The sequence below is a fragment of the Limulus polyphemus genome, unplaced genomic scaffold (genome assembly GCF_000517525.1).
Source record: "Limulus polyphemus unplaced genomic scaffold, Limulus_polyphemus-2.1.2 Scaffold150, whole genome shotgun sequence".
NCBI classification, from domain to species: Eukaryota; Metazoa; Arthropoda; class Merostomata; order Xiphosura; family Limulidae; genus Limulus; species Limulus polyphemus.
In genome coordinates this window covers 923293-949534 of record NW_013665760.1, presented here as the reverse complement: position 1 = coordinate 949534, position 26242 = coordinate 923293, and the positions used below count along the sequence as shown (strand labels likewise).

The window sequence follows — 26242 nt, the reverse complement described above, 5'->3', positions numbered from 1 at the left end:
ACACAGCACGAGATTCAAAAGAATTCAGGGAACTTAGTGTACACCGGAGTGTAAAGATATTTTACGAAGAGAAATAGCCAGTACCCAGTGAAAATTCTTTAATTTCTCAACGTTTCACCTTACTGATTTATTAATAGTTAGACACTCTACAAAACAGAAGTGTTCTGTTAAGGCTGGGCTTGTGTTATGTAGTGTCTAACTATTGATAAAGCTGTAAGGTGAAATGTTGAGAAATTAAAGAATTTTCACTGAATACTGGATGTTTCCCTTCATAAAACAGCACGAGACCTTATCCCTGCATTGTCCATCATTCGAACAGCCAACAAAAACCGAATTCCAGATGATGTTTGTCCATCTCTCGAACAGCCAACACAAACCGAATTCCAGATGATGTTTGTCCATCTCTCGAACAGCCAACACAAACCGAATTCCAGATGATGTTTGTCCATCTCTCGAACAGCCAACACAAACCGAATTCCAGATGATGTTTGTCCATCTGTCGAACAGCCAACACAAACCGAATTCCAGATGAGTTTGTCCATCTGTCGAACAGCCAACACAAACCGAATTCCAGATGACGTTTGTCCATCTGTCGAACAGCCAACACAAACCGAATTCCAGATGACGTTTGTCCATCTCTCGAACAGCCAACACAAACCGAATTGCAGATGATGTTTGTCCATCTCTCGAACAACCAACACAAACCGAATTGCAGAATCACTGTGGCTCAGTGATAAGCTTGAGGACTTAACAATGATAAAATGCGGGGTTCGATTCCCCTTGCTGAACAGAGCGCTCTAATTTCTTATCAGTTATGGGAACGGCTATCAAAATTCCAAGACTGATTGGTAGATTAACAGAGCAAGTACGGAACTGGTTCAAAAGCTAAACAATAAAAATATTTGAAATCATGCCAGTATTTGAATAATGAGTGTGAATTACGATATGCAGCACCACACAGACATATATATATATATATATATATATATATAAACAAATACTATTGATCTAAGAAGGTCACGTGTACGTTGTTGTTCTTTTGTCGTTGTTTAAAATGGATGGGTAGTAAAATTAAAGGACACAAAACATTAAAACTCAAAGTTAAAAAAAAAAAAAACGTTACTTCTACATACTTCGCTATTTTTCAAGGTCATGAATCTCACGCTACTTTAGTAACGAAAATAAACTGTCTTTTAATTAAACCGCTTAGCTTGGAATAAACCTCTACACTATCTTTTCTTCAATATAAAGGTCAAAAGGTGTTTCGTAATTGGCCTGTCTGTATATAATGAATTTTAATTGTATATTTTTGTATTGGCAATGTCAGATTCTCCCTCGTTTCTCTTTTTATTCTTCTCTTAATTTATCACTACCGCATACGTACAAGGCCACTTTGTTTGTTGTTTTGTATTTTAGCGCCTTCATGATTATGAAGAATAAAGAATTATGAAAAGATCTGTCGTCTGAAACTATTTAGGTCAATTTTTTACAGTCATCTGAAATAATGAAAATGTGATTTTTTTGTCAAAATCTATCTTTTCAGAATAATATTTAACTTCTGATGTTGAGTGTGTTTTCTTTCTCTGGTCCTCCTTGGTGTTGCAAAATGTGGTTTGGTTTGTTTTGAATTTCGCGCAAAGGTACAGGATGTCTATCTGCGCTAGCCGTCCCTAATACAACAGTGAAAAGCTAGAGGGAAAGCAGCTAGTCATCACCATTTCTTGGGCTACTCTTTTACCAACGAAGAGTGAAATTGACCGTACATTATAACGCTCCCACGGCTGAAAGGGCGAGCATGTTTGGTGGGACAGAAATTCGAACCTGCAACCTTGAGACTGCGAGTCGAGTGTCCTAGCCACCTGGCCCTGCCAGGTACTATGCTATTGTTTGTTGTTTTAGCGGAACGAATAGATGGGGACATCGTTTGTGTTCTTTCAAAGACTCCAACCAGAAAAAGGCCTCAATATAAAAGCTGACATGCTGTCCTACTATAAGAAATATCTAGAAGCAGCCCATTAAAGTCGAAATTACGTTATTGTTTATGTTGTTTTAGTCGAATGAAGAAATGGGGTATTGTTTGTGTTCTTTCAAATATTCCGACCAGTAAAAGCCTCTGTATAGAAGCTGACATGCCGTCCTACTGTAAAAACAGCTAGGAGCAGCACATTAAAGTCAAAATTATACTGTTGTTTGGGTTATTTCAGTAGAATTAATAGTTGGAATATTTTCTGTGTTATTTTAGCAACGGATATCACGCTTCCATAACTTGTTTAGAATATATTGCATTCTGTTGTATTCAAGTATTCTTGTTAACTGAATGCCAGAAGATACTAAACGTATGCTAATCCTTTTGCACTAGGGCCTTGTGTCTGACTTACAGTACGAGAGGCAAGTAAATATGAAGGGGTGGTTCAGATACTTGTACAATGTGGTACGAGTTATGGATTTTCTCCCCGGTTGATTTTGTTAGGAATAGGCGGTGTAAAGCTGGATTCTTATATAGGGTGCATTCCAGGGTATAACGATACTAATCGGTGTTGGAACTACCATGACGCCACAGATGGTTCAACGCTGACTGTTCATTTGTAACTCTTTGTTGATATTTCCAATATTGATGTCAGGCAAAAGAAAAAAGTTTTCTGAATCCACGTTTACAGTAAACTGGAAGTCGCCTAACACAATTGTTACTTTTTCACAGAATCTGCATATTGAATTTTTCAATCTCTACGCTTGCCGTTCAATGTGTTGAACCAACGTTGAAGTAACATCGGAAGTGAACGATCACAAAAAGTGCAATTAGAAACAAAACGCGCGAACGCTGAATGTCATCATTGAATTTTGGAATGCGCGCTTTACTTCTCCTTTAATATTTGTCTAAATTTAGGCGGTAACTCGGAATTTTCTTTTTTTTGTATGGGACATGTTTTAGAAAAGCCTCCTCTCAACCGCAGCAAGCAATCAAAGTCAGAGCAAATCTATGATCTGTCCAGTAGTTATGAATTGCACAATTTATGTGAATAAAATTGTTTTAATTGTTAACTTGTGTGGTTTCTTTCCTTTGATATCCGTGTTTCATTTATTACCTGTATAACATTTTTTGGATACATTTCTACTTACCTGTCGGTTATCAGTGGCTCTGAATATCACAGGTGGAACATTATTTGTGTTTGTTCAGTACAAGTGGAATTCATTTGAAAAATTTTGCTTGTACTATTTCATGAGAGCAATTTGATGGTGTGTTATGTCAGTAAGTGGATAGTTGAGTTATTTTTGTATTATGTTCGTAAAACAAATGAGTGTTGTTTGTGTAATTGTAATAGAACGAATAAGCGGAGTACTGTTTACTTGATTTCAGCATATCAATAGTTGAAATATTGATTGTTAATTAATATTTATTTCCGATCAGAGTAAACAATTAAATACACCCGTTTCTACTTGTAAAAATTAGAATGCACTGTTTCAACAGTTGAGTCCTCTCGCTGTTAACGACATTTTTGGTCGTAATGTGTATATCTCTCGCGGTTCGGATAGCTTAGGCGTTTGAGGCTAGTACTAAATATATATAGTGACCAAAGAAAACTCGTTAAACCGCCCCTACAGGAGAGTGACATCGATAACTGACACCTGTTGCCGTTTCAACTGTGTCGAATTTCTAACGGTAGTTTTCCAATAGTACAATCAATACAATGATGTTTATGAAGATACAAAACATTAATGTCATTTCTGAACTGCCCATGAAATGTAACAATGTTAAATGTAATAAAAGGAAACAACATTCAAAAATATGTGGTGTGTAACAAATTTAATCATTCTTACTTTAACTATCCCTTGTAAGAAACACAGAGATGATTACAGGAAGTAATAAATAATGTTAAACCTTCTGTAAAAGCCGAAAAAGAAAGTATAAAGCTCAATAAAAATAATATTTAACAAAACAATGGTCGGTAAAATGGCAAAGGCAGTAATCATCATTAGATAATATAACTAAACTAATATGGTAATGTCATACTATATACAGAATTGTTATGTAGTTTATATTTCAACTATGTATAATACTAACTTAAACTAACGGAAGGTAAAATTCTGTTACTTTAAACATGCATGTAGAATGTCACTGTTAACTGCATATCTAATAATATTAACCACAGAGCTGTCACTGGTTTTGTATTCAATACGCCAACCAGCGGCAAGTTTGGTTTAGAGCACAGCTACACTGAGCTTTCTGCTGTTTCCACCGTGGGGAATCGAGCCCCGGATTATAGCATTGTAATTTCGTAGACTTACCGCTGTCCCATTTACTTACCAGTAATAAGCCTGGAGGCTTGTCACGCTATAAAACGGGTTTCCACACCCGTGGTGGACACAGCACAGCTACCCCATTGCGTAGCTTTGTGTTAAACAATAATAAACAAACTATATTTAATAAGTATTCATCCCTAAGAGAAATAATAGGTGGAATGTTAGTTGTGCTATTTCAGGAAAACTTTTCAACCTATGTGACCCCATAAACTTCGAATACAGTTGATCAAAATGCTGTTTTAGTTTGAACTTTGAAGCGAACGTGAGAGACTTTCAACACCTTCGTGGTCAACATAAAGTTGATGACCAGTTTTTCCTGCAAGAAGACAACTTTAGACTGTAGGGGACGCACGAATGTGTCGAAACTAGTTTTTATAATATCAAGTCTTCCGATTGTTTTTCAAACGGACAAGCTAGCTAAGGTTTGAACTGAAAAAAAAAATAAGAACTTATCATATTTAGTTAGTTTTGGCGCAGAGTTACACGATAAGCTATCTACGCTCTGTCCACCGCGAGGAATTAAACCCCGGATGTGAGCATTTTAAGGCCTTAAACGTATCGCTAACTCACCGGAGAACGGTATGTTTAAAGAAGGATATAGTTAGAATATCAGTTAGATGTTCTCAATGGATGAGCGTCAACCGAATGTTTTGGATGGATAAGGATGTGTCGTGAACATCAGCTAGATGTTATTGATGAACAACTGTGTTGTGAAACCGACTATATCTGCTAGTAAGACAGATGTATATTGTGAGTATCGGATAGATTTATTATGAACATATTTTGGAAGTATTGGACTGAGAAGAGTTATTTATTGAATGACCCAGTGGACAACCACCATCATTATTTTAGACCACAGTTGTCTATGAAATGCTGAGGAAAGTGATGTGACAAACAGCGATCGTTCTTAGCAGAAGACAATGATCTGATGTTCTGACTTCTTATTACTACAGATTCCACATTTCGGACTTTTTTTTTTTAATATATACCATTAATTTGACGCATTGTTTTACTTAATTTGGTTTCAGTTGATATGTGAAACATTGTATATAGATAGTTCACATCCACAGAAAAGTAGTTTTAAAGGAAAGTTTTCTTCGACCCAAAACGTAAATAAACAAGTAAAAACCATTACTCATTTGTACGTCGCCATACGCCTAATGTATTTAAATCTAATAGCATCGACCTGTGTACAAATTCTGCCATTTTAAAATGCTCGAACCACAGGGAATACCACTTTTAACTGCATATTTAGTAATGCCATCAGATACAGTAATAAGCTTAAAATACTGCTGGCTGAGTTTACAAACAGATTTACATTCTTTTTTAAAAAAAAAATCTGGTTCCAAACTGAGCTTAAGAGAACGCCTATCATTCCAAACTCGAGCAGATTTACAATTTCTAATCTTATTACAAACATATGGTATCCTGGTGTGTTTGTCGCACCAGTATCATTATCATGATGTTATATTAGGGTTCTGTGTTTAGAGAATAAATGAAATATATGTTATCATTATTAAAATCAACAAACGTTTCTCTTTTAACTTTGAGTGTGGTGTTAGTAGTTAGTGTCCAGGAATGAGTATTCAAGGGTCCACGATTTGTCTCTTTGTTGCAAAAAACGTCGCGCTCCGCACTTGGGGAGCCTTGGGTGCGTTATGAGATTGACATCCAATTCGTACTATTTCGAAATAGTAGATCAAGTGTTGGCGGTGGGTGCTATTGTATAGCTGCCTTCTATCAAGTATATCGGTTCCAAATTAGCGAAGGCTGGCGCAAGAAGCCTCTGTGCAGCTTTTCGCTAATATCCTTGTGCTATATTATTTGTCTAAATCTAAAATTTTATATTAAATATCAAGTCCAAATTCTAATATATATTCTTTTATTTCTTTTATTCGCGCACTTGTACATTTATATTGAATGGGCGTCCGCAGAGATTTTTCCAGGGGGAGGGACAAAGTAGTTTGAAATTGCGAAGTGAATAAATAATTCATATACATATGCTGAATGAATAAAGAAAGAACTGTTTTTCATTTTCCGGGGGGGGGGCAAATGCTACCTTGCCCCCCTGCTGACGCCCATGTTATCTAGCCCATTTTCATTTCAAACTCTGAATCTATTAAATAGTTTTTTCGTCACCAATCATGTTCCTTTTTGGAATCTTACTTTTGTGTCTTTTTTTTTTTTTTCGTTTACATCGTAATCAATATTTTTGTTATTGTCTCAGTCTAAACATTTGCGCTTATGTCTTACCTGATAAGGAAACTCCATCTTTTACTGAACAGGTTTATTCATCCTTTACTAATAATAAAAATTCAAATAGAATCAACAAGCAAACAACTTGCTGTGAAAATGTATTCTTAAACAAACTTTTAACGATATCACAGGTAAAGGTAAACGGAAGCGAAGCGAAATAAAAGTTGTTCGCAGTATATCGACATCGTGTCGTATGTGTACTCTAGTCCATACCCAGGAATAACATGTGAGGTAACATCGAAACAGTTTCGGAGAGTTCGATATAAGAAAAGTAAAAATAGAGCCGTGCGACTAACGTCGTTTTGTTTAACGGAAATATTTTATACGAAAATTCAATTGAAAGTTAAGTTTAAGCTTAATAGTGTTAACGCTTTATTTAGTTGTGAAAGGATAGTAGAATGTTATAAAGTTTTTAGTTATAAAGTGATTGTGGCATGTTCTGGTGGTTAGGACACACGACTTGCAAACTGCGGGTCATTGGTTCGAATCCTGTCACGTAATATGCTCGCCCTTTCAACCATGGGGGCGTTATAATGTGACAGTCAATTCCATTATTTGTTGGTAAAGAGTAAAGTGTTGGTGATAAGAGGTGTTGACTAGTTTCCTTCCATCTAGCCTATTATTGAAAATTATGGACGACTAGCGCAGATGGTTCTCGAGTAGTTTTAGCCAAAGTTGAACAAACAAAGCAATGTTTCAGCAACATCGTGCTGAATAAAAAATAATGTCCTGACCAAAAATTAGTAGATGAAAACCGCCTTCGCTGGGGAGTGATATCACAGATCTCCAATTTTTTACATGAAACTACTAATCTCCTGAAGTTCTGGGAAATATACATCTTGTTATTTATACGTGTGAGAATTCCGGGTGAAGAAGCTGCAGGTTCGTGACAACGCATTCGGGAATAGAATGTTTACTTTTATAGTTTCCTATGTGGGTTTATGTTCTATTGGCTTATCAGCTCGAAAACATTGTTTTTTGTTTTGTCTTTCACTTCACTGGAAAAGAATAAATGTAGAATGGCATAGCAACGAAACTCGTTTCACGGAATTAAGTCCTGTATAAAATACAGTGAATCTACCTCTAAAACATCGTTAACAGAGATGGTATCGCATCTGATGAAAAAGTGCATTATAATCTTTATAAATAAGAATACTATAATTTACTTAGCTCTACTCTTTACCGAGTTGATTTCTAGTGTTGATGTAGCTTGCTTTAATCAGTAGTTACTAGTCACATGTAAGAGAATAGCACCTGCATGACAATGCTCTGTTACCCTCCCTATGAGTGTACCCCCAAAATCATCAATCATATAACAGCTAGAAGGAAGGTTATACACACAATACACATACATATAAAAACATATATATATAGTTAATGTTAATCATTTAACACTGGTATTAACACTTACTGATAACACTATATTAACGTTGAAATGTTAAAAGCATCAATACTAGTGTTATAATTGACACATTTGTTAATTATTTAAAATGTTCATGTGTGTAAATGGATAAATACGTTAATACAACTAGAAACACTTTGTTTTATTATTTGAACATGTTGAAATGTTAATAGTGCTGAAAATAATGTATGTGTTTTTTTTTAATCTGACACTTGAAAAGTCTTTCTTCTTTCAGCACTTGAGATATAAAACTTGATGAGCTTCTGGCAAAATGCAGTGCAGTATCACGTGTTTGTGTGTTTAGTTATACTTGAAATTTCAACAAGTCAATATAGAGCATGCAGCATTAATATAGAATATCTATCAGAAGACTAATTAAGTTTCTTTCACCTCAGTTACCTTATAAACTTGGTCATTCATCTGAAATGTCACATACATTTTCTAGTAGGAAGCATTCGTGTAAAGTGGAGTGTATTCTATCGAAATAGATAATGATCTTTTCCACTGGTAGGTCAGGTGGTACTCAAAGGAAATAAAATTCCTTATTTTGTAGTGACTGTGACTATTATTCAGATGGGTACTGCCTGCGGTTTGAGAAGAATTATATTGTTGATTTTATTGTATAATTATGTTTTTTCAGTCTGTAACGTGATATGAGAGATTTTAACAGATATTGATCTGCTTTAAATATACTCACTAAATATACACTTATCTATTTGTTTGAAATCAAAATTATTTCATTATGTTGTAGTCCCCCAGTGGTACAGCGGTATGGCTGCGGACTTACAACGCTAGAATCCGGGTTTCAATACCCGTGGTGGGCAGAGCACAGATAGCCCATTGTGTAGCTTTGTGCTTAATTACAAAACAAACAAACAAACATTGTGTTGTATATTGTGTCCAGTCTCTTCTTTGCCTCAAACTCGGTCGATATTAGAGGATCCAAATTCACCCCCAAAATTTTTTTGCCATCGAAACCGATTGTTATCCTGCTGTTCCTACCTGTTGAATTAAAAAAAAATCGGTGCACATGAAAATACCAGATGGACTTTAGTGGACTCATCGTATAAGCTTAAATAAAGTACTAGAACGTACATCAGATTGATAATTAAATAAAACACTATTACAAATTAATTTCGGTTAATTTAGCCTCTAACAGAACTGTGTTTTACGACTATGTCTCACCAATAATCGTCAAAATATTTATTTTAGTAAAATATCATTGATAGAAGAGAGTAGTAGCTTCAAACAATGCCACTTACTGAAAAAAATCAAAATTTTGAAAGTTTGATATCCATAAATGAGCCTATGATTGTTAGATTGTTTTAAACCTACTACTCTTTCATGACACCTTACTAAAATAAATGTCTTGTCGATAATTATTGAGGCTCCCTTTAATAACCCAATTTTACCCATATAATGTATCGAAAACCCGAACTATGGAAACAGTTACTATACATATAGTAAATGTTAGATCTATTACTAATCGTAATGTTATAGCTAATACGGCTGCATAGCATGTAACGACTAATCCATATATTGAATTATATAGACTTGTATAGTGAAATATGACAAAGGTAACATTAGAAAAAGTGTATGCATGTTTCCTTCTTTAAAATGTTAAGGTCTAAATTGGCCCATAGTTAGAAGCTTGGGCCAAACGAAAAACCACAGCTGAAACTAAACTAAGAATCTTTGGAATTGGAATAATATGAATGAATTTTACAGAAAATGCAATACTTACCACCGATAGATTTAAAATATATAAAAATGTCTTTGTTTTCCTTATGCTGCTTGTTATAAGGATTACAATATGATGACCGGTGGCTTCTGGATGTCCTCACTCTGTGATGGATTGTATCCGCATCGACCAAAAACAGTGTTGGAATGACCGCCATTATACTGACACTGGTTTAAAATTTTAATTTTTTGTTCTGTTTCTTACAAAATATATCGTAAAGTTTATGGCTTCTATCAACCGGAATCTAAAAAAAATCTAATTGAAAGTTTTCTATCACGTCTAGATTTCCAGAGACCAAACATTTAGTTTTGTCTGTGTAAAAAAATTATTTGGTTGGATTATCATGATTATATTAAAAAAAATTCAAACAAAGTAACCCGATCACTAAATTTGTTTTTACAGTATACAGTGAGACATGTACATATTATGGGAACTTAAACTATATGAGTTTTCATGGCTAAAAGTATGTAATAAAGAAACTTCCCGAAGAAAAATTCGTAGAACAAAATTTTTAAACTATGTTCAATCAAATGACATGACATTTCGAATAATAGAACCTTCGTTATTCCTCATGGAAGTGGAAAAGTACACCAGAGCGCATGGGACAGCAAGGGCCGCGGAAAAACACCCCAAAAAAATTCAAACAAAGTAACCCGATCACTAAATTTGTTTTTACAGTATACAGTGAGACATGTACATATTATGGGAACTTAAACTATATGTAATACAAAGAAATCAAATACATTTTATTCAAATGAGTTTTTATGGCTAGAAGTATGTAATAAAGAAACTTCCCGAAGAAACATTCGTAGAACAAAATTGTGAAACTATGTTCAATCAAATGACATGACATTTCGAATAATGGAACGTTCGCTTTTCCTCGTGGAAGTAGAAAAGTACACCAGAGCGCATGGGACAGCAAGGGGCGCGGAAAAACACCCAAACCTAACCTTTAGCAACACCCTAATCAGCGAAGTGAAGGGTGAGTAGCGAAAAATAACTTTCCGACCCGACAAAATATTGCGATAAAACTCTCTCTCTCTCTCTACATATATACTTTATGTAACAAAATAAATAAATAAAAAAAAACGATAACTTGAAGCGGTCGAAGGCACACAGCACACAGATATCCTGTGTTCATTGAATAATATTTTATTTCCCTTTTCTTTGGTAGGTAGTTTGTGGTGCCGCAGTCATAGACGATTAGACATCTGGAAGAATGTATGTACTTCACTGATATTTATCGGAAGAAGAGAGTGTTAATTAAGTATAGTTCCTATAGAAGTTTGGTCTGAAAAGGATCTTCGTAAGTTCCAAAGTCCTCTATCTGGACCAATAATAAATGTTAATAGCAATGAGAGCCTGAAATAAACTCGAGTTGCTGGCTCACATTTTATGGGTAACTGCTTTGTGCCTTAGTTATAAAACATAAAGTGTAAACTAACTTTACGTTGAACCTTCATACAAGATTATCAGACTACATTCCTCAGGGTAACGATGAAATTCGCAGATATAGAACAAGGTGAAGTTTTAAGCGAACTTCCTATTTGTGATAAAAACGAAGAAACCGAACAGAATATTAACGAGGCTCAAAGATTGACGCCCTATTCATCAGGAGATTTTGAAAACATAGCCAGGACCGAAGGATGTGCTAAAAGTCTGTCTTCGAACAAATGCGCAGGACTTGCAAGTGTTAACGGACGACTTTTATCCAAAAATAAACAGTCGAAGATATTACCAGGCCGCCACAGAAAGAGACTGATATTGAAAAATGGATCCGCCAATGTCATCGCTAAAAACGTAGCAAAGAGACGACAGCGTTATCTTCAGGATCTTTTCATAACGTTAGTTGACATACAGTGGAGATGGAACTTGTTGGTATTTTCAATGGGGTTCATTATTACGTGGTTATTTTTTGCCATTATCTGGTGGCTAATCAACTATTCTCACGGGGACTTTCTCCATATGAATGATACCAATTGGGAGCCTTGCGTTCATAATATAAAGTCTTTTACGTCAGCGTTCCTGTTTTCATTGGAAACTCAACATACCATAGGTTATGGTTCCCGATATGTCAATGAAGAGTGTCCTGAAGCCGTCTTTGTTTTGTGTCTTCAGTCTATCACTGGAGTTATGATTCAATGTTTTATTGTAGGCATGGTTTTTGCCAAGTTTTCTCGTCCAAAGAAACGTCAACAAACTCTCATGTTCAGCCAGAATGCCATTGTCTGTCTTCGTGATGGTAAACTTTGCCTTATGTTCCGTGTCGGTAACATGCGAAAGTCGCCCGTGATTGGTGCTCAAATCAGTCTGCACTTAATAAACAGAAAAACGACAACAGAGGGTGAAGTTATCCCTTATTATCACTCCCAGTTAGATATTCGTCACGACAGTGCCAGTAACAGTTTTTTTCTGTCGTGGCCAGTAGTGGTCATCCACGAGATTAATCAGCATAGTCCACTATACACCATGTCAGCTGAAGAACTTATTCTAAAGGACAAATTCGAACTAATAGCTATTTTAGAAGGGACTACTGAGTCAACCGGTCAGTCCTTCCAAGCCAGGTCCTCTTATCTTTCTCAGGAGATTGTATGGGGCCATCGTTTCGAACAAGTAATATCCTACTGTAAGGAAACTGGTGACTTTTTGGTCGACTACGGAAAATTTAACAATACCTATGAAACGGAAACCCCACTGTGCAGCGCTAAGCAGTTCTACGAATTTCAGAGGTCTTTCAGCATGGATTGTGAAAGGTACGAAAACCATAACAAGACAAGAGATCAAATGAAAACCACAGGCTCACTCCGTAAACCCGTTTTTGACATTATAGAAAGTCGATCCATTAACTCCACCGAATAATGCTGAATTCAAGAATTTCTGGATAAGCATTATTATTATTAATTACCCTAAATTAATAGTGATGTAACTTTCTGCTATACCAATATTCGTTTTGGCGGTTTTTTTAGCCGTTTATAACATGAGAGATTGTTTTGATAATTTTTCATTTTTGGAATGCATTTTTATGAAATAGGTTTCATTTATCAAGACTACTTGCTTTTATATTTAATTGTTTTGCTAACGCTGATAAGGAATTTATATTTTACGTTTCAACTCTTCAGTTACTTTACATAAAATATATTTTTGTCGCTTTTTATTTCTTGCCAGCGAAAACAATAACCGAATCTCAACGGATAGAACACACATAGTGTATACTTAAGATCTAAGGAAAGCGTTTGAAGTACTTGGTTATATATTTCCTACGTAATCATAATTTTAAGGAACCAAAAGTTGATCAATTTTTCAAAACTACTGCTGTTTAAGAATACTTGCTGAGCAGCAGAAACACAATTTGGGATCAGTAATATACATATACTTTTGAATAAAGTATCTACAAAATCGACGTGTTGGTTATTTTGAATTGTATAACAAAACAAAGGACCATTCTAAACTATGAGTTTGACGAGGAAAGCCATTTAGAAGAGTGGATTTTTTTCATCCAACAAGCTGATCCCTAGATATTGAATAAATAATTCATCTCTGCACAAAGGACAATCATATTAGAAATATAATTATAGATCTGTGCGAAAAGTCATGACTTTATTTGTATTTTAGTTATATAAATTAGTTTTACTCTTTCCTATTGGGGAAAGTTCAAATTAGTATCATTTAAATATAATTATAGATCTGTGCGAAAAGTCATGACTTTATTTGTATTTTAGTTATATAAATTAGTTTTACTCTTTCCTATTGGGGAAAGTTCAAATTAGTATCATTTAATGCATTTTAACATAGTTATCAATATCATAGTAATGATAGTATTTATCATATTGATTCAACTTCACTTTTAGTTCAGTGAAATCAATGAATATATTTATTGTTTAGTTGTGTTTAATTTATGATTACATTTTCCAGGTTCCAACCAAAAACAAGACTTGTGTGGACAGATTAGTGAGATGTAAATACTGCTACTAAGATGTTTTTATGCGTACAGTATTCAAGAAAGAACAAATATATTCAAACCAGATACAATGAAGTTTCATTTGAAATTAGATATCAAATCAATGTGAGAGAAATAACGTTTGATGTTTATCAATTTAAACGTGAACAAAAGAAGTAATCGTCAACATTGGAATATTAACTGCTCGATATTTGTTTGCTTCCCAAATGAACAATACTTTTTACTGCTGTTTATTAGTTAGTAAAACAAAAATATTTATAAGCAATGAAGATTAAATGTTTGAATCTTGTTCGTTAACACCTTAAGCAAATAGGATCATTTCTGTTTTTGGTATCTTGTACGTCTTCTTGTCTTCTGTGATAAAGTAGTTATGTTGAGTAAACCTGCTTCAAAACGACCAATGAGCGGTATCCGCGAAGGATATGAGAAGGAAGTGATAAGGGATATAATTATCTACCTACCAAGACATGTTCCTATTAGTAGCATTCTACATCGTTTTCTAGTTATTTTGAATCGGATATTGTAAAAATAACGTTAAATCAAACAATAAAATATAATCCCAAACAGGATGTCCTTTACAATTCTATCAAAAATTTTTGCAGTAGCTTAAATATTTGTGAATCATGGGCGTAAAATGGGAATTTGTTTTTGGCAGTTATAAAGTAGAAACTTGTTACATTAGGTCATTTGCATTTAAACTTTTAAAAAGCTATGTGGCATCAATGAAGAAGTAAAAGAAAAAAGAATTTGAAAAGTAACGAAACCTTATTTAGTCAACTTAAAGCAGGTAAGTAAAGTTTTAGTCTTCAGCTAACAACAGGTCATTTGAAAGATATTACAGGAAGAGAAATACTTTGAGTTATGGTTGAGTGTAAAAGATCTTAGTTTATAAGATTTTACTCTCTATTAAGTAATGTTTACGTGTTTATTTAAGGCATAACTGTTTTTAAAAATGTACATATTATCGATATCTTCTAATAACTGGATTACTGAACACAGAATTAGAAGTTATATAAATTCCAGATTTTATAATAATGCCTGGAGAATATTAATGAATTTCATTTTGCAGCTATAATGGGTTCACTTTCTGGAACTTGTTATTATACATAAAATGTGTTACTGGTCTTTTGTGTTAGCCGGCATGCATAGTTAGTTATAATGTGTACTTCTTTAATTAACTGAATGACCTGAACTGAAATGTTCCTCTAAGTTGACAAGCGAATCAGTCCGCGAGTTTTTCTGAGTGAGAAGAATTCTTAATTCAAGAAAAATAATAATTAATATTACATGGTGTTAACAATTTATTGTATGATATGTTTGTGCACTTATCTCTCATTGCTATTTGGGTGTTACAGAAGGTAACACAATTGGAATGAGAGTGTTTAGTAAGTGTTGTTTTGACCATCGTTCAGTGAGCGAAAATGCTGTTTAAAATTATCTAAAACCATTTTGCACAGACGTAGTAGCAAGTAGTTCACTAAATTGACCCTCTTTATTTTCTCTACCTACATTTTCACATTTCATGTAATTATCCTGAAAATAAGTAAAGTGTTTTTTTCTCTATTCATCTGCAGCTCGGACATAAAGTTTAACGTTTCTAATCATACAAAGAACTAAAACATTTAAAAGTTGTGATTAAATCCACTTTCGGCTCAACTCTTGTTCTTTACTGAGCGACATGGAACAGCTTAAAAACGATTATTTGTTTAAACTCATACTTGTGTTCCAGAAACTTGGAAAAGATCGTGTAACACAAGTTCTAATTATGTTGTCGTCACATATAAATATCGTGATATGTAGAAACATATTTTCAGGGACCAAGAATGTTTCGAACGCTAACCGTGTTAAAACAGTAAATTTTGATTCTTGTCACATTTTAATACAATATTACAGTAACAGTAATATTATTAAAGTTACAATAATCAATTAATTCAATGAGTTTTTTATACACTTTCAATCATATGTATTTTATATGGATTTTGTATAGAATATTTTATACTTTTACGTACTTGTAAAAAGCTACATTAAGGTAACTTTACAAAGTTTGCAAAAAAACAAAAACAACTTAGCAAATATAATTAAGTGTAATGTTTTTTATACCAAGATGAAGAATTTAATTACGTTTTTTGTACCTTTTCACAAAGTACTAAATATTGTTAGTTATTTTTGGAGTTTTTATACACAGTAGTAGGTGCTTTCGTTTTTGCAAAGAACGTGAATTTATACGGTTCAAACATTCTATGCTTATATATATTTTTTTATCATAAATGATTTTTCAAGTTTTTCTTAAATTGTTATTTCAATGAACTTGATAACTATAACTAAAAGGTATTTTTTTGACATTTTTAGGTTTGAAGTTTATACTATTTTATTATCCGTAAAAATTGTAGTTGTTTTAATAGACATTTAACGTTTAATTTAGATTCAAATATATATATTAATCTTTAATTCTCATTACTTCCAGAACTCTTACTATATAGTTACGACCCAATACCTTGTAAAAACTATCTTACGTTGGTCTACCTTTGACAAATATCATTACATTGTACTTCCTACTCAGAATTGTTAATATCTTTAATGCTTATTATTTTGTTTTGTATTTACACAAGATTTAATATGAAAAAAGTCACATTCCTTCATTTTCTTTTCATTGTAATACGGTTGTATCTTTTAGGGAGTAAATAAATATTTTGAGAAGTGTGTCAATCTTTATTTTAAAACGATTACACTACATAAATAATGTAATTAAAGTACATTTTTTCTTTTTATTCTCTACTTTAGTGGTGGTTCAATGACCGTATTATATGTACAGTATTTTCGATTTTCTACTTCTTGTGAAATATTTTATTTTACTGACTTTTACGTTATTTAAATTGTTTCATAATACTTTTCTTACGATATGAATCGTATTGGTGATTTAAAGTTGCATTGAAGGTGCAATTTACACGAAAACACAGCGTAGCAAATAACAATTTTTATCTCGCAGAGAACGCAACCTCTCTGTACTTATTTAAAAGTTTTAAAGCATTTTGTTTATCTTAGGATGAATCGGAAAATTAAATTTTAAAATAAACCTAACTTGATACGAATGATAAAAAGTCGTTGTAATACATGCAAACGTAAAAAATTTAATATAAGGCTTGGTGATTACCGCTCGTTTCAATTAAAACTCTAAATATTATTTTTCTAACTTAAAAATAAAGATAAACAAATATTGGATGAGTAGTCTCAAAGCATATAGACTTGAACGTCATTGAACATATTAAAATACATAATTTTTGTTCACCTATGACAGACGTATAACGATTTGATCTGCTTAGGTTAATTCCTGCTGTTACGTGGAATTAAAAAAGGATAATATTCAAAAATACGAGAAACAAACATACAACGTTAATGTATTTAAAACACTACTACTCTTGAATCATGCTACCAAACCATGCTTGTGACTATTTTTATTGTAACTTTACCTTTAACAAACTTTCAATATACTACCTTGATAGACACCAGTAAAACGTTGTAATTTATTAAGGCTTGTAGCCATAAATATGAAAAGTTTTTAGTGTAAAAAAAAAACAACAGAAAACGCGTATTCCGGATAAGACTAACCCATTAGATACCAAACCAAGAGAAGAACTGCTTCAGAACCGGTTTTATTACAGGTTACTTTTTCTAATAAGACGTAAAACTAATTCCCAAACTTGGATACAATAACATTTTTATTTATTAAAAATGTTTGTTCCAAAATAGTGAAATCAAAATTTATGTGGTGCGCACGAGAAAAGATATAATGAAAAATTACTTTTGCGGAATACAGTGTATATTATAAACATTTTATACATATCTATCAAATAAGATATTTCAATAAACAAATATTTTTTGCTTACCATGCGCTTTGTACATGTATATATCAATAATTCAAAACGTTGTGTAATAAAATGGTTGATTCATTTATGAAAATATTTTATTAAAACAATGAAACCACTACTGAAACTACAATTAGCACATAAAATTAAATAGTTAAAAGCAAATAATCAGGATAGATGACAAACAACAAAAAACTATTTAAACAAAGAAACATTGATAGGTAAAGGGTTAAATCCTAGTACTATATTCTAATTCGATTCTTAATTCAGACAAGTTGTTTTTTAAAGTAAATACTCTTAAGAACGCGCTATTCTACGTATTTTTCAACCAGCAATTCGCCCGTAGTTTTATAAAACTTGTATTTATTTTAGCACTTTTATTGTTATTTGAATTATAACCGTTAAAAAAAGCTGTGGGATATTGTGTTTAATTGTATATGTACTAATTAACCGCAGACAATTTCTAGATCCAGATTCGAATTGAACAACTAGGAACATTTCGATTCATTACACTGATAATTAGATTAATAGGTTACAGTGGCACAGCGGTATGTCTGCGGACTTACAACCCTAGAATCCGGGTTTCGATACCCGCGGTGTAGCTTTGTGCTTAATTATAAACAAACAATAGGTTACATTTTTAGGAAATTTGAAGTAGTTAAGGTGTTCCACATTTTTCTGTATTCACAGATTTTAAGAAGAAATCAATTTGTAACTTTACTTTTCTTGTTTGACCATAGAAATATGTATTTTAGCTCAAACCAATACACTTATAGAAACATTACTCGTGCTGACAATATGTGGGCAAGATTATAACAATAGCATCTCTCTAACGTTTCATAAGACAGATATTTTTGCCAAAACGTTGGCTTCACTTTGCAACTGAATTAAGAGTACTGAATTCGTATGTTCATTATAATATTCACATTTGTTTTTACGTGATTTATTTCGTAGAGAAGCCATTAAAACCGATAAGCAAGGCAATCTATATTTAGAATTATAAAGGTTTACCGACAAAGACATATTTACGTTAATTTTTTTTTGTGTTGTAGTTTTCTTCTTGTCTGTACAATCACTTGACATATAATTCTAAAACTAACAGCATTTCCTTGAACAATGTTAGAAATTCAAAGTGAAGGAGTTTTCTACCAACAACTGCTCAATTGAAAGCAACCTTTTGGTATCCGGATCGAGCATCGCAATCTATAAGAAACAACACTACTAAATTTTCATGTAAACAAACCTGTAATTACAGTTGGGATCAAGTTATTAGCAATGGCAAAACAAGCATTAATGATTCGTCATATGGTAGCAGCAAAGAGTAATCTACAGGACCAATATATCTCAACCGGAAAAACTCTCCCATTCAAAAGAAGTTGCAAGTAACAACAGGAATTTACTAATAATCTTTAGACTAGTTCCAAGTACAAAAGGATGCGTCATCAGTTTGTTTAGCAGCTATCAATACAAAGTTAAACACCAGCTAGCTCTCGCACCAGAAGACGTGATGGCCGTTTCAAGAACGACTCGCATAGATAGCGATTGAATTGGTGCGTTGTAACCTGGGTAGCTAAGTGAACTCTGATATTGAACAAAAACCCTCGTAAGGCATACAACAGAAAAGACGTGTTTTGTTTGTTTGCTACTCCCCAGTGGCTCAGCTGTAAGTCTGCAGGCTTACGACGCTAAAAATTGGGTTTCGATACCCATGGTGGGAAGAGTATAGATAGCTCATTGTGTAGCTTTGTGCTTGATAACAAACAATTAAATGTTTGTTTGCTTCTTGTATTTCGCGCAAAGCTACTCGCGGACTATCTGCACTGGCCGTCTCTAATTTCGAAGTGATAAGACACTCTTGTCAGATCGAATAGTGGGATATGATCGGCATTCTTATGACGAACCCAAATTGCAGAGTGCGATTTTGTTTTTTGGTGATAGCGAAACGTGAACCTTAACTCCACAGTTAGACATGTCAACCAATGTGTTGCATTCGACCCTCTCTCCTCGGAACACCATAATGGATCAGTAACGAAAAATTTGATTGATTTTTTTAATATAATGCCACATATAATAACTATGTCTAATTGCTATGAGTTAGTTGTAAGAAAAATTTTCTGGGTTCCAAGTAAGAAGGTTAATTTAACACTGCCATTAATAAACTAGTTAAGTGATTAGGAAAAAAAGACACATTAAAAGCAGTTTTATTATGATGTTTCTGAGCTAAATAGCGTATAATTTATAAATATATATCATTATTCATACCAAATCATCAAGGTCTTAACGACTCCAAAAATGCATACCTGTATGGAATTTCAAAATATTATGAGCAACAATGCAAATGTCTATGTGAGAACTGTTCATTCTTTTTTTTTTTAGCTTAAGCGTACTTACATGTATAATTCTTGTTTTAAAAATATTATACAAGAATGGAAGTAATTAATAAAACACACACAATAAACATGCGTACAGGAGTCCCAATTAACGAATAATGACTAGAATTTATTAATGACACAAAACACAATACAAAAGCAAATAGCTTATATAATACACTATAATTCTTTGTTTTACTCAGTAAATCATGCAGAATTTCAATACTGGAATCCATGACTAAATCCGCACTACTAGTAACGCTGCATTACAGTTTGTTTTCATGCTGCCGTACAGTTTATCAATGTAGGATTGTGCAATACTGTTCCAAATGTCCTATGTTATTTTTTTGTTCGCCTTTTGTTATTCTCAAGGTTACATAAACTCGTGTAGTCTCGAGAATTTTCATCTCATGGTTTTGGGTTTGGTAAGCCATTTTACCGTCAAGGTATCGTTTTACCACATTTGCTGTATGTTTGGAATCATTGTCTTGGTCGATGATTAATTTATGCCCGATGAGTCTTGTCCCAGAAGGAATGACAAGGTGGATCAACGCTTGCCATATATTTCACAAGTTGGGGTGCCATTAATTTTATCTAGATAGCCCAAAACTTGTACTGATCCCTCACTATACTCACTGTAGCTGTACGTTAATGGTGATATTTTTCTCCTATCGACTATCAAATAAACTCTTTGACTGCTACCGAATATTTCACATTTGGATTCACCTGTAAGGAACACGCATCTTGACTCGTCATTTGTGTGTGCGTGTGGTCCCATGTTCATTTAAATCTTTTAGTTTCGATTACCCCTTCTCAGTATTGGTGTTGGAGCAAGTGCACCTTCATTGAAACAATTTCATATTAATGAATATCATACTGTTCTCGATGTAACATTAACATTTGTATTTACAACAAAACTATTGGCAAGATTTATACTCGATCGTCATCTATCTTACCCAAAATACTAAGATCACTTTTGGAGAATTTCGCTCAATCAGTTCTATTGATAAGAGCGCCAGTTTCATCTGCTCTCTCCAGTGTCTTACAAACAGCTCCTATTGAAGCATGGAGCCTTGACGCAATTTTTACCATGAGATATTTTTGTCCAGACAAAACTGTTTTCTTCACATTTATTATGCAGAATTTCGATACTGGAAAGCTGTCTACGCTAGCCGTCCCTTTTCTAGTAAAAGTACTAGACTAGAGGGAAGTGTGCTAGTGAACACCATCCATTTTGAACTCTTGAACTGCTTTAATTGAATAGTAGAATAGACCGTCACATTATAACGTCTCCATGGCTGAAAGGGCGAGCGTATTCAGTGATAGGATTCGAACCCGTGACCCGCAGATTATGAGTCGAGCGCCTTAATCACGAGGCCATGCCTAGCTGATATAATATGGCACAAATACATTAACCATCAAAATTCCAAAGAGTCAAACTTTGGCTTATTTAAACGAAAAATGCCTGACCACACTTTAATTATTATTGCCCTTTAGTAGCACAGCAGTATGTCTGTGGACGTATACTGCTAGAAACCGGGTTTCGATGCCCATGGTGAGCAGAGCACAGATGACTCTTTGTATAGCTTTGTGCTCAATAATTATTATATTTTTTTTACTTCCAGAAAATAACCGAAAGTCGATTATTTTGTATCAAGAATTAACAGTCTTTTCAAAATTCTAAAATAGTAAGTGTTATTGCTCTTGATACAAAAGCTTTCACCATTGTTAATTTTTCTTTGAAAAACCAGGTATGATGTGTAAAAAAAATTATGTAACAGCGTACCAAAAATATATTATTTCCAGCAAGAGTCATATTAATTAAGGCTTAGTGCTTATCTAGCGAAATATGTTACTACCTTTTATATTTTCATTCTCAAAACAAAAACATGATTTCGGTGATTACGAACCTCAAATCTGTTATCTCGTGACAAATTCATAAACACACCCTTAGGGTCAAACCGTAATGTTTTGTAGAAATTGCCGGCTTAAAATTTGCTTTTGATAAAAAAACTAATTGAATTACTTTATATCCAAAGTCTATTACCTTCTAACAATTTGAAAGAAAGAATGAGGCAATGTACAAACATACAATTATTATGTTACAATGGTTAACCCGATACAGGCTATTACTAAATCCATTATCTTAATGGGTAAAGCGTTTATTTATTTACCATCTTTCAATTTGCCTTTCTCTCGTCGTAACGGTCGATGAGATTATTTAGTGTGGAAAAATAATACATTACCAAACTAATAGATACGAAAGGTTTATTAAACCCTAGTGTTTAGAACATGCAATAAATGGGCAAAAGTGTTTTATTTAATATAGTTTGCCATTATAATATGTTCATTAATAAATACGTTATCTTAAAAGAAATCCAAAAGATAAAGTCTTAGTAACCTTATAATAAAACTTTAAGAAGCTTAAATTTCCTTTTCTTTAAAAAAACATAAGTTTTATACCATTTAAAATATTATAATATGCACATTATCTTAAAAATAATTTTTCCTTCCCCGGAAAAAGAACTTGATGTTTAACCAAAAATTTTGACCGTGTTTACACTTGCATTTTTTCCTAAGGTCCCTTGGTGGGTCAGCGATAAGTTTACAGAATTACAACACTAAAGTCCGAGGTTCGATTCCCCTCCGTGGTCAGAGTAGATAGCCCAATATGACTTTCGCTAAAAGAAACAAGCAATTCTATCTAAGTCTAAAAATACATGATCATTGAAATTTTGAAGTGCTTAGTCTTTGCATATTAGTGAAATTGTTGACCACTCTTGAGTTTGCTTTTTTGCAACAATTATAAAGAGTTTTGGTGTATTAAAAGCATGAGGAATTTTCAGCAATCCTAAGATGTTTTTGTAGCCAAATGTTCGACCTCCTTTAATGTTTAATTTTCTTTTGACTATGGTATTTTTACGACACGTATCAGATGGGTAATCCCGCAAATAACAACAGATTCGATGAAGAAATAACAGTAGTGTTCTGTCTTCGATAACTTGACTGGCTTTCTTTAAGTGTAATATAATGAGACTAGACAAATATGAACAAACTCTTTTATTATAACAAATAAACAGAAAGCACAGTGTGCATACTTGCACAGACGTAATCACAGTCGATTCTACTGAAGTACATTTAGCTCCTCTTTCTCTCAATATCGAATTTCTTTAAAATAACACGATGGCCTTCAACTGGGCCCGGCATGGCCAGGTGGCTAGGGAGCTCGACTTTCAATCTGAGGGTCGCTGGTTCGAATCCCTATCCCACCAAACATGCTTGCTCTTTCAGAGCGTTACAATGTGACGGTCAATCACACTATTCGTTGGTAAAAGAGTAGCCCAAGAGTTGGCGGTGGGTGGTGATGACTAGCTGCCTTCCCTCTAGTCTTATACTGCTAACTTAGGGACGGCTAGCGCAGATAGCCTTGTGTAGCTTTGCGCGAAATTCAAAAAATAAACAAAACAAAAAACAAGCCTTCGACTATGATCCTCTATCCACGATCTTCTAGCAGAAATGGCTATAGTCTGTTTATACGCAGAGCTGACTCTAATTGTGAACTGTCAACTATACGCACCGCCAGCTCTTGGGATACTCTTGTCTGATCTATTAGTAGAATATCACCATCACTCTTATAATGCAATCACAGTCCTAGAGAGCAAAGAGCATTTCGGGGTTAAGGTTTACAAACCATGAATCCTCAGATTCACTCCGGGTATACTAACCGTTAGATCATGCTTATGACCGAGACTTTAAAACGATTAACACTGGTATTTAGTATTCTCAACTTTATTCAACACTTTGGATAACCGTCTAGGTCAGAGATCCTTGGGAATCAGATATGGCTGTCCTTAATTTTGAACTATTGATCAGAGAGAAGAAAGCCTTCAGTAGCGCCCACCGCTTCAAGAGTTTTGTTCAGATTTGAACAGAATAAGGGGATTTAATGTTACTCTCATGACACACTCACAGCTGAAAATGTAAAAAAAATATTCAGCAGAGTCGCGATAAACCTTGACTCCTCCGATAAGCAGCTCAGTTGTTAATCCCTAATCCATGTCCATTCCCTGTCAACGCAAGTTAATTGATAAAGGGGCAATAATATATCTGTGATTTTCTGAAACACCCAAATCACTTTAAGTAAAAAATAATAATAATAAATAAACCATTGCTTTTTACATTTCTTCTGCTAAATGTATGTACTTGGTCATGACATGCGAAAAAAAATTAAAATTTTTCATATTTCATTTGGGAAAATTATATTGATTATTGCATTTCATAAAATCAATTATTTTATAAACACTGTAATAGCTGAAACCTTTATAATTTGTTCTAAATTGTTTGTCGTAAATTGTGCTTTTCTCTTGCTAAATGCTCAATAGTTTGTCTAAGAAGTTATGACGATAAAAATCTGGGTTCGAAACCTCTTTTAAGTAGAATAAATAACCCATTGTTTAGCTTTTCGCTAAAACAAACAAACTCGAACTAAAATAAAGATGTCATCGGAAATGCAAAAATATATTCTTTGCTTTGGTGAATTTTTAAAACTTTTTTAATTTGCTCCTTTTATTTCACGTGAATCTTTTGTGCTACATTTAAAGAAGGTCATATTAAAATGAAACATGAAATACAAATTTGGAAATGGGCAAAGGTTTTGATGAAATCAACTTGGCTTACCCGTTCAATTTTTTACGAAATAAGTGGGTTAGTCCTTCTACCAGAAAATATCTTATTTATTTGTTTGAAGTTAAGCACAAAGCTACACAATGGGCTATCTTTGCTCTGCTCACCACTAGTATCGAAATCAGATTTCTAGCGTTTTAATTCCGCAGACATATCGCTGTGCCGCTGGGGGGATGGTGGAAAAGAGAAAGAGGTTGAGTCCAAATATATAAATAACAATTTTCCCTACAAGACAATCCGCAGGCACTAGTGGTAAATTTTATTTTACAGAGATATCTTATGCAAAACGACATTTTATGATAAGAAATGTCCTTCGTAAGGTACCAAGGTTTAGGATATACAATGTAACGGACTGATGATACGCCATTAATAAAACATAATCCTTTTTTTTTTCAGAAAATTTGAAGGTGGATAAACTTTTCTCTCAGAACAGTCAGGCTTAACGTATTGACTTTCATTTAGTGTGAAATAACTGCTAGTTTGCTTGTTCACTTGAACAACACCATGTGCACATGGTGAACTAAACAGAGACTGTTATGGTTCTGTGCACCATTGGAAAGGCAACCAGTCGGCAGACACTTGCTGGCTGAAGTAGCTACTTTTTAGCCGAATATGAGATTGACTGTCACTCTTGTAATGAATCCACAATTGAAAGTGCGAAGCGTGTTTGTTAGTACACTGTCTCGAACTCAAGATCTTCGAATCCCTAGTCCTATACGTTAGCCGCTAGACAATGCTCGGGCCCGTATGAAATATCTGAATTCTTTTACTTCATATCTGATAGATACAAAAAGACAAGTTTGAAAGTGGTCAAAGTGTTCACTAGAAGTACCAGGGCTTAAATTTTTGAAATTTTATAAGATAATGGATTAGTTGATAAGGCTTAACTGAATTCATAATTCTGATTAAAAAAAGTGTATTTTCAGCTGCCCAAAATTTCCGATAATAACACCAACGCTTTAGAAAAAGAGTAACCTTTCTTGGAGATGAACGGCAATTTTAGAGGTAATTATTTCACGAAAAAAATTGAAAAAAAGATCAAGGCTGAAGAAGTAATAAAAAACTCACATCCTGACATAACAAAATATTTTATTATATATTGTTCTCCCTGTTTTCTTTACATGTTAAGTTGTATATAGGGTGCTGCAAAAGTTGCTCAGCATCATGATCTAAGTCCTGTTCGTACTATGATTTTTCTAGGTAATGTTTGTGTTTTATTAACTACTTCTTGCTGTTTTATTAAAATAACTGATGAGATATCATTAATATTGTAAAATCATATAGAATTGATCCTGTGATGTGGGGATCCTGCACGGTCTTCTGCTACGCGACTTTTGCGTCCAATAACTCACAGTTAAAGAATCCAAAGTGATCGTTTGGGTGAAGTCACGATGATGAATCCACTAAGTTTGAATGAAGCCATTATGCTTGAATGAGACCATGATGATGAAATCATTATATTTAGATGAAGTCATTATATTTGGATGAAGTCATGATGATGAAATTATTATGCTTATATTAGGACAAGATGATAAAATCATATGTGTGGATGAACTTATGATAGTCTTGAAGTACACAAAGCTCTAAAATGACCCTATTTATTCATACATGAAGCTACCGTTTCTGCTTATTTCCTAATAATATTTCTATACAAGAAAAAATACACAGTAG

At 33.7% G+C, this 26242-nt stretch overlaps 1 protein-coding gene across 3 annotated transcripts in view; it reads left to right on the top strand.

The window, feature by feature from the left end:
• Positions 1-12577, top strand: part of LOC106475902 (G protein-activated inward rectifier potassium channel 3-like) — a 54460-nt gene extending 41883 nt beyond the window's left edge. For all 3 annotated transcript variants that reach the window (XM_022381070.1, XM_022381071.1, XM_022381077.1), the window contains one exon: positions 10873-12577. In XM_022381070.1, the coding sequence (XP_022236778.1) occupies positions 11196-12557 (1362 nt within the window). In that variant the 5' untranslated portion in view covers positions 10873-11195 and the 3' untranslated portion in view covers positions 12558-12577. The remainder of the gene's footprint in view (positions 1-10872) is intronic.
• Positions 12578-26242: the final 13665 nt, after the last annotated feature.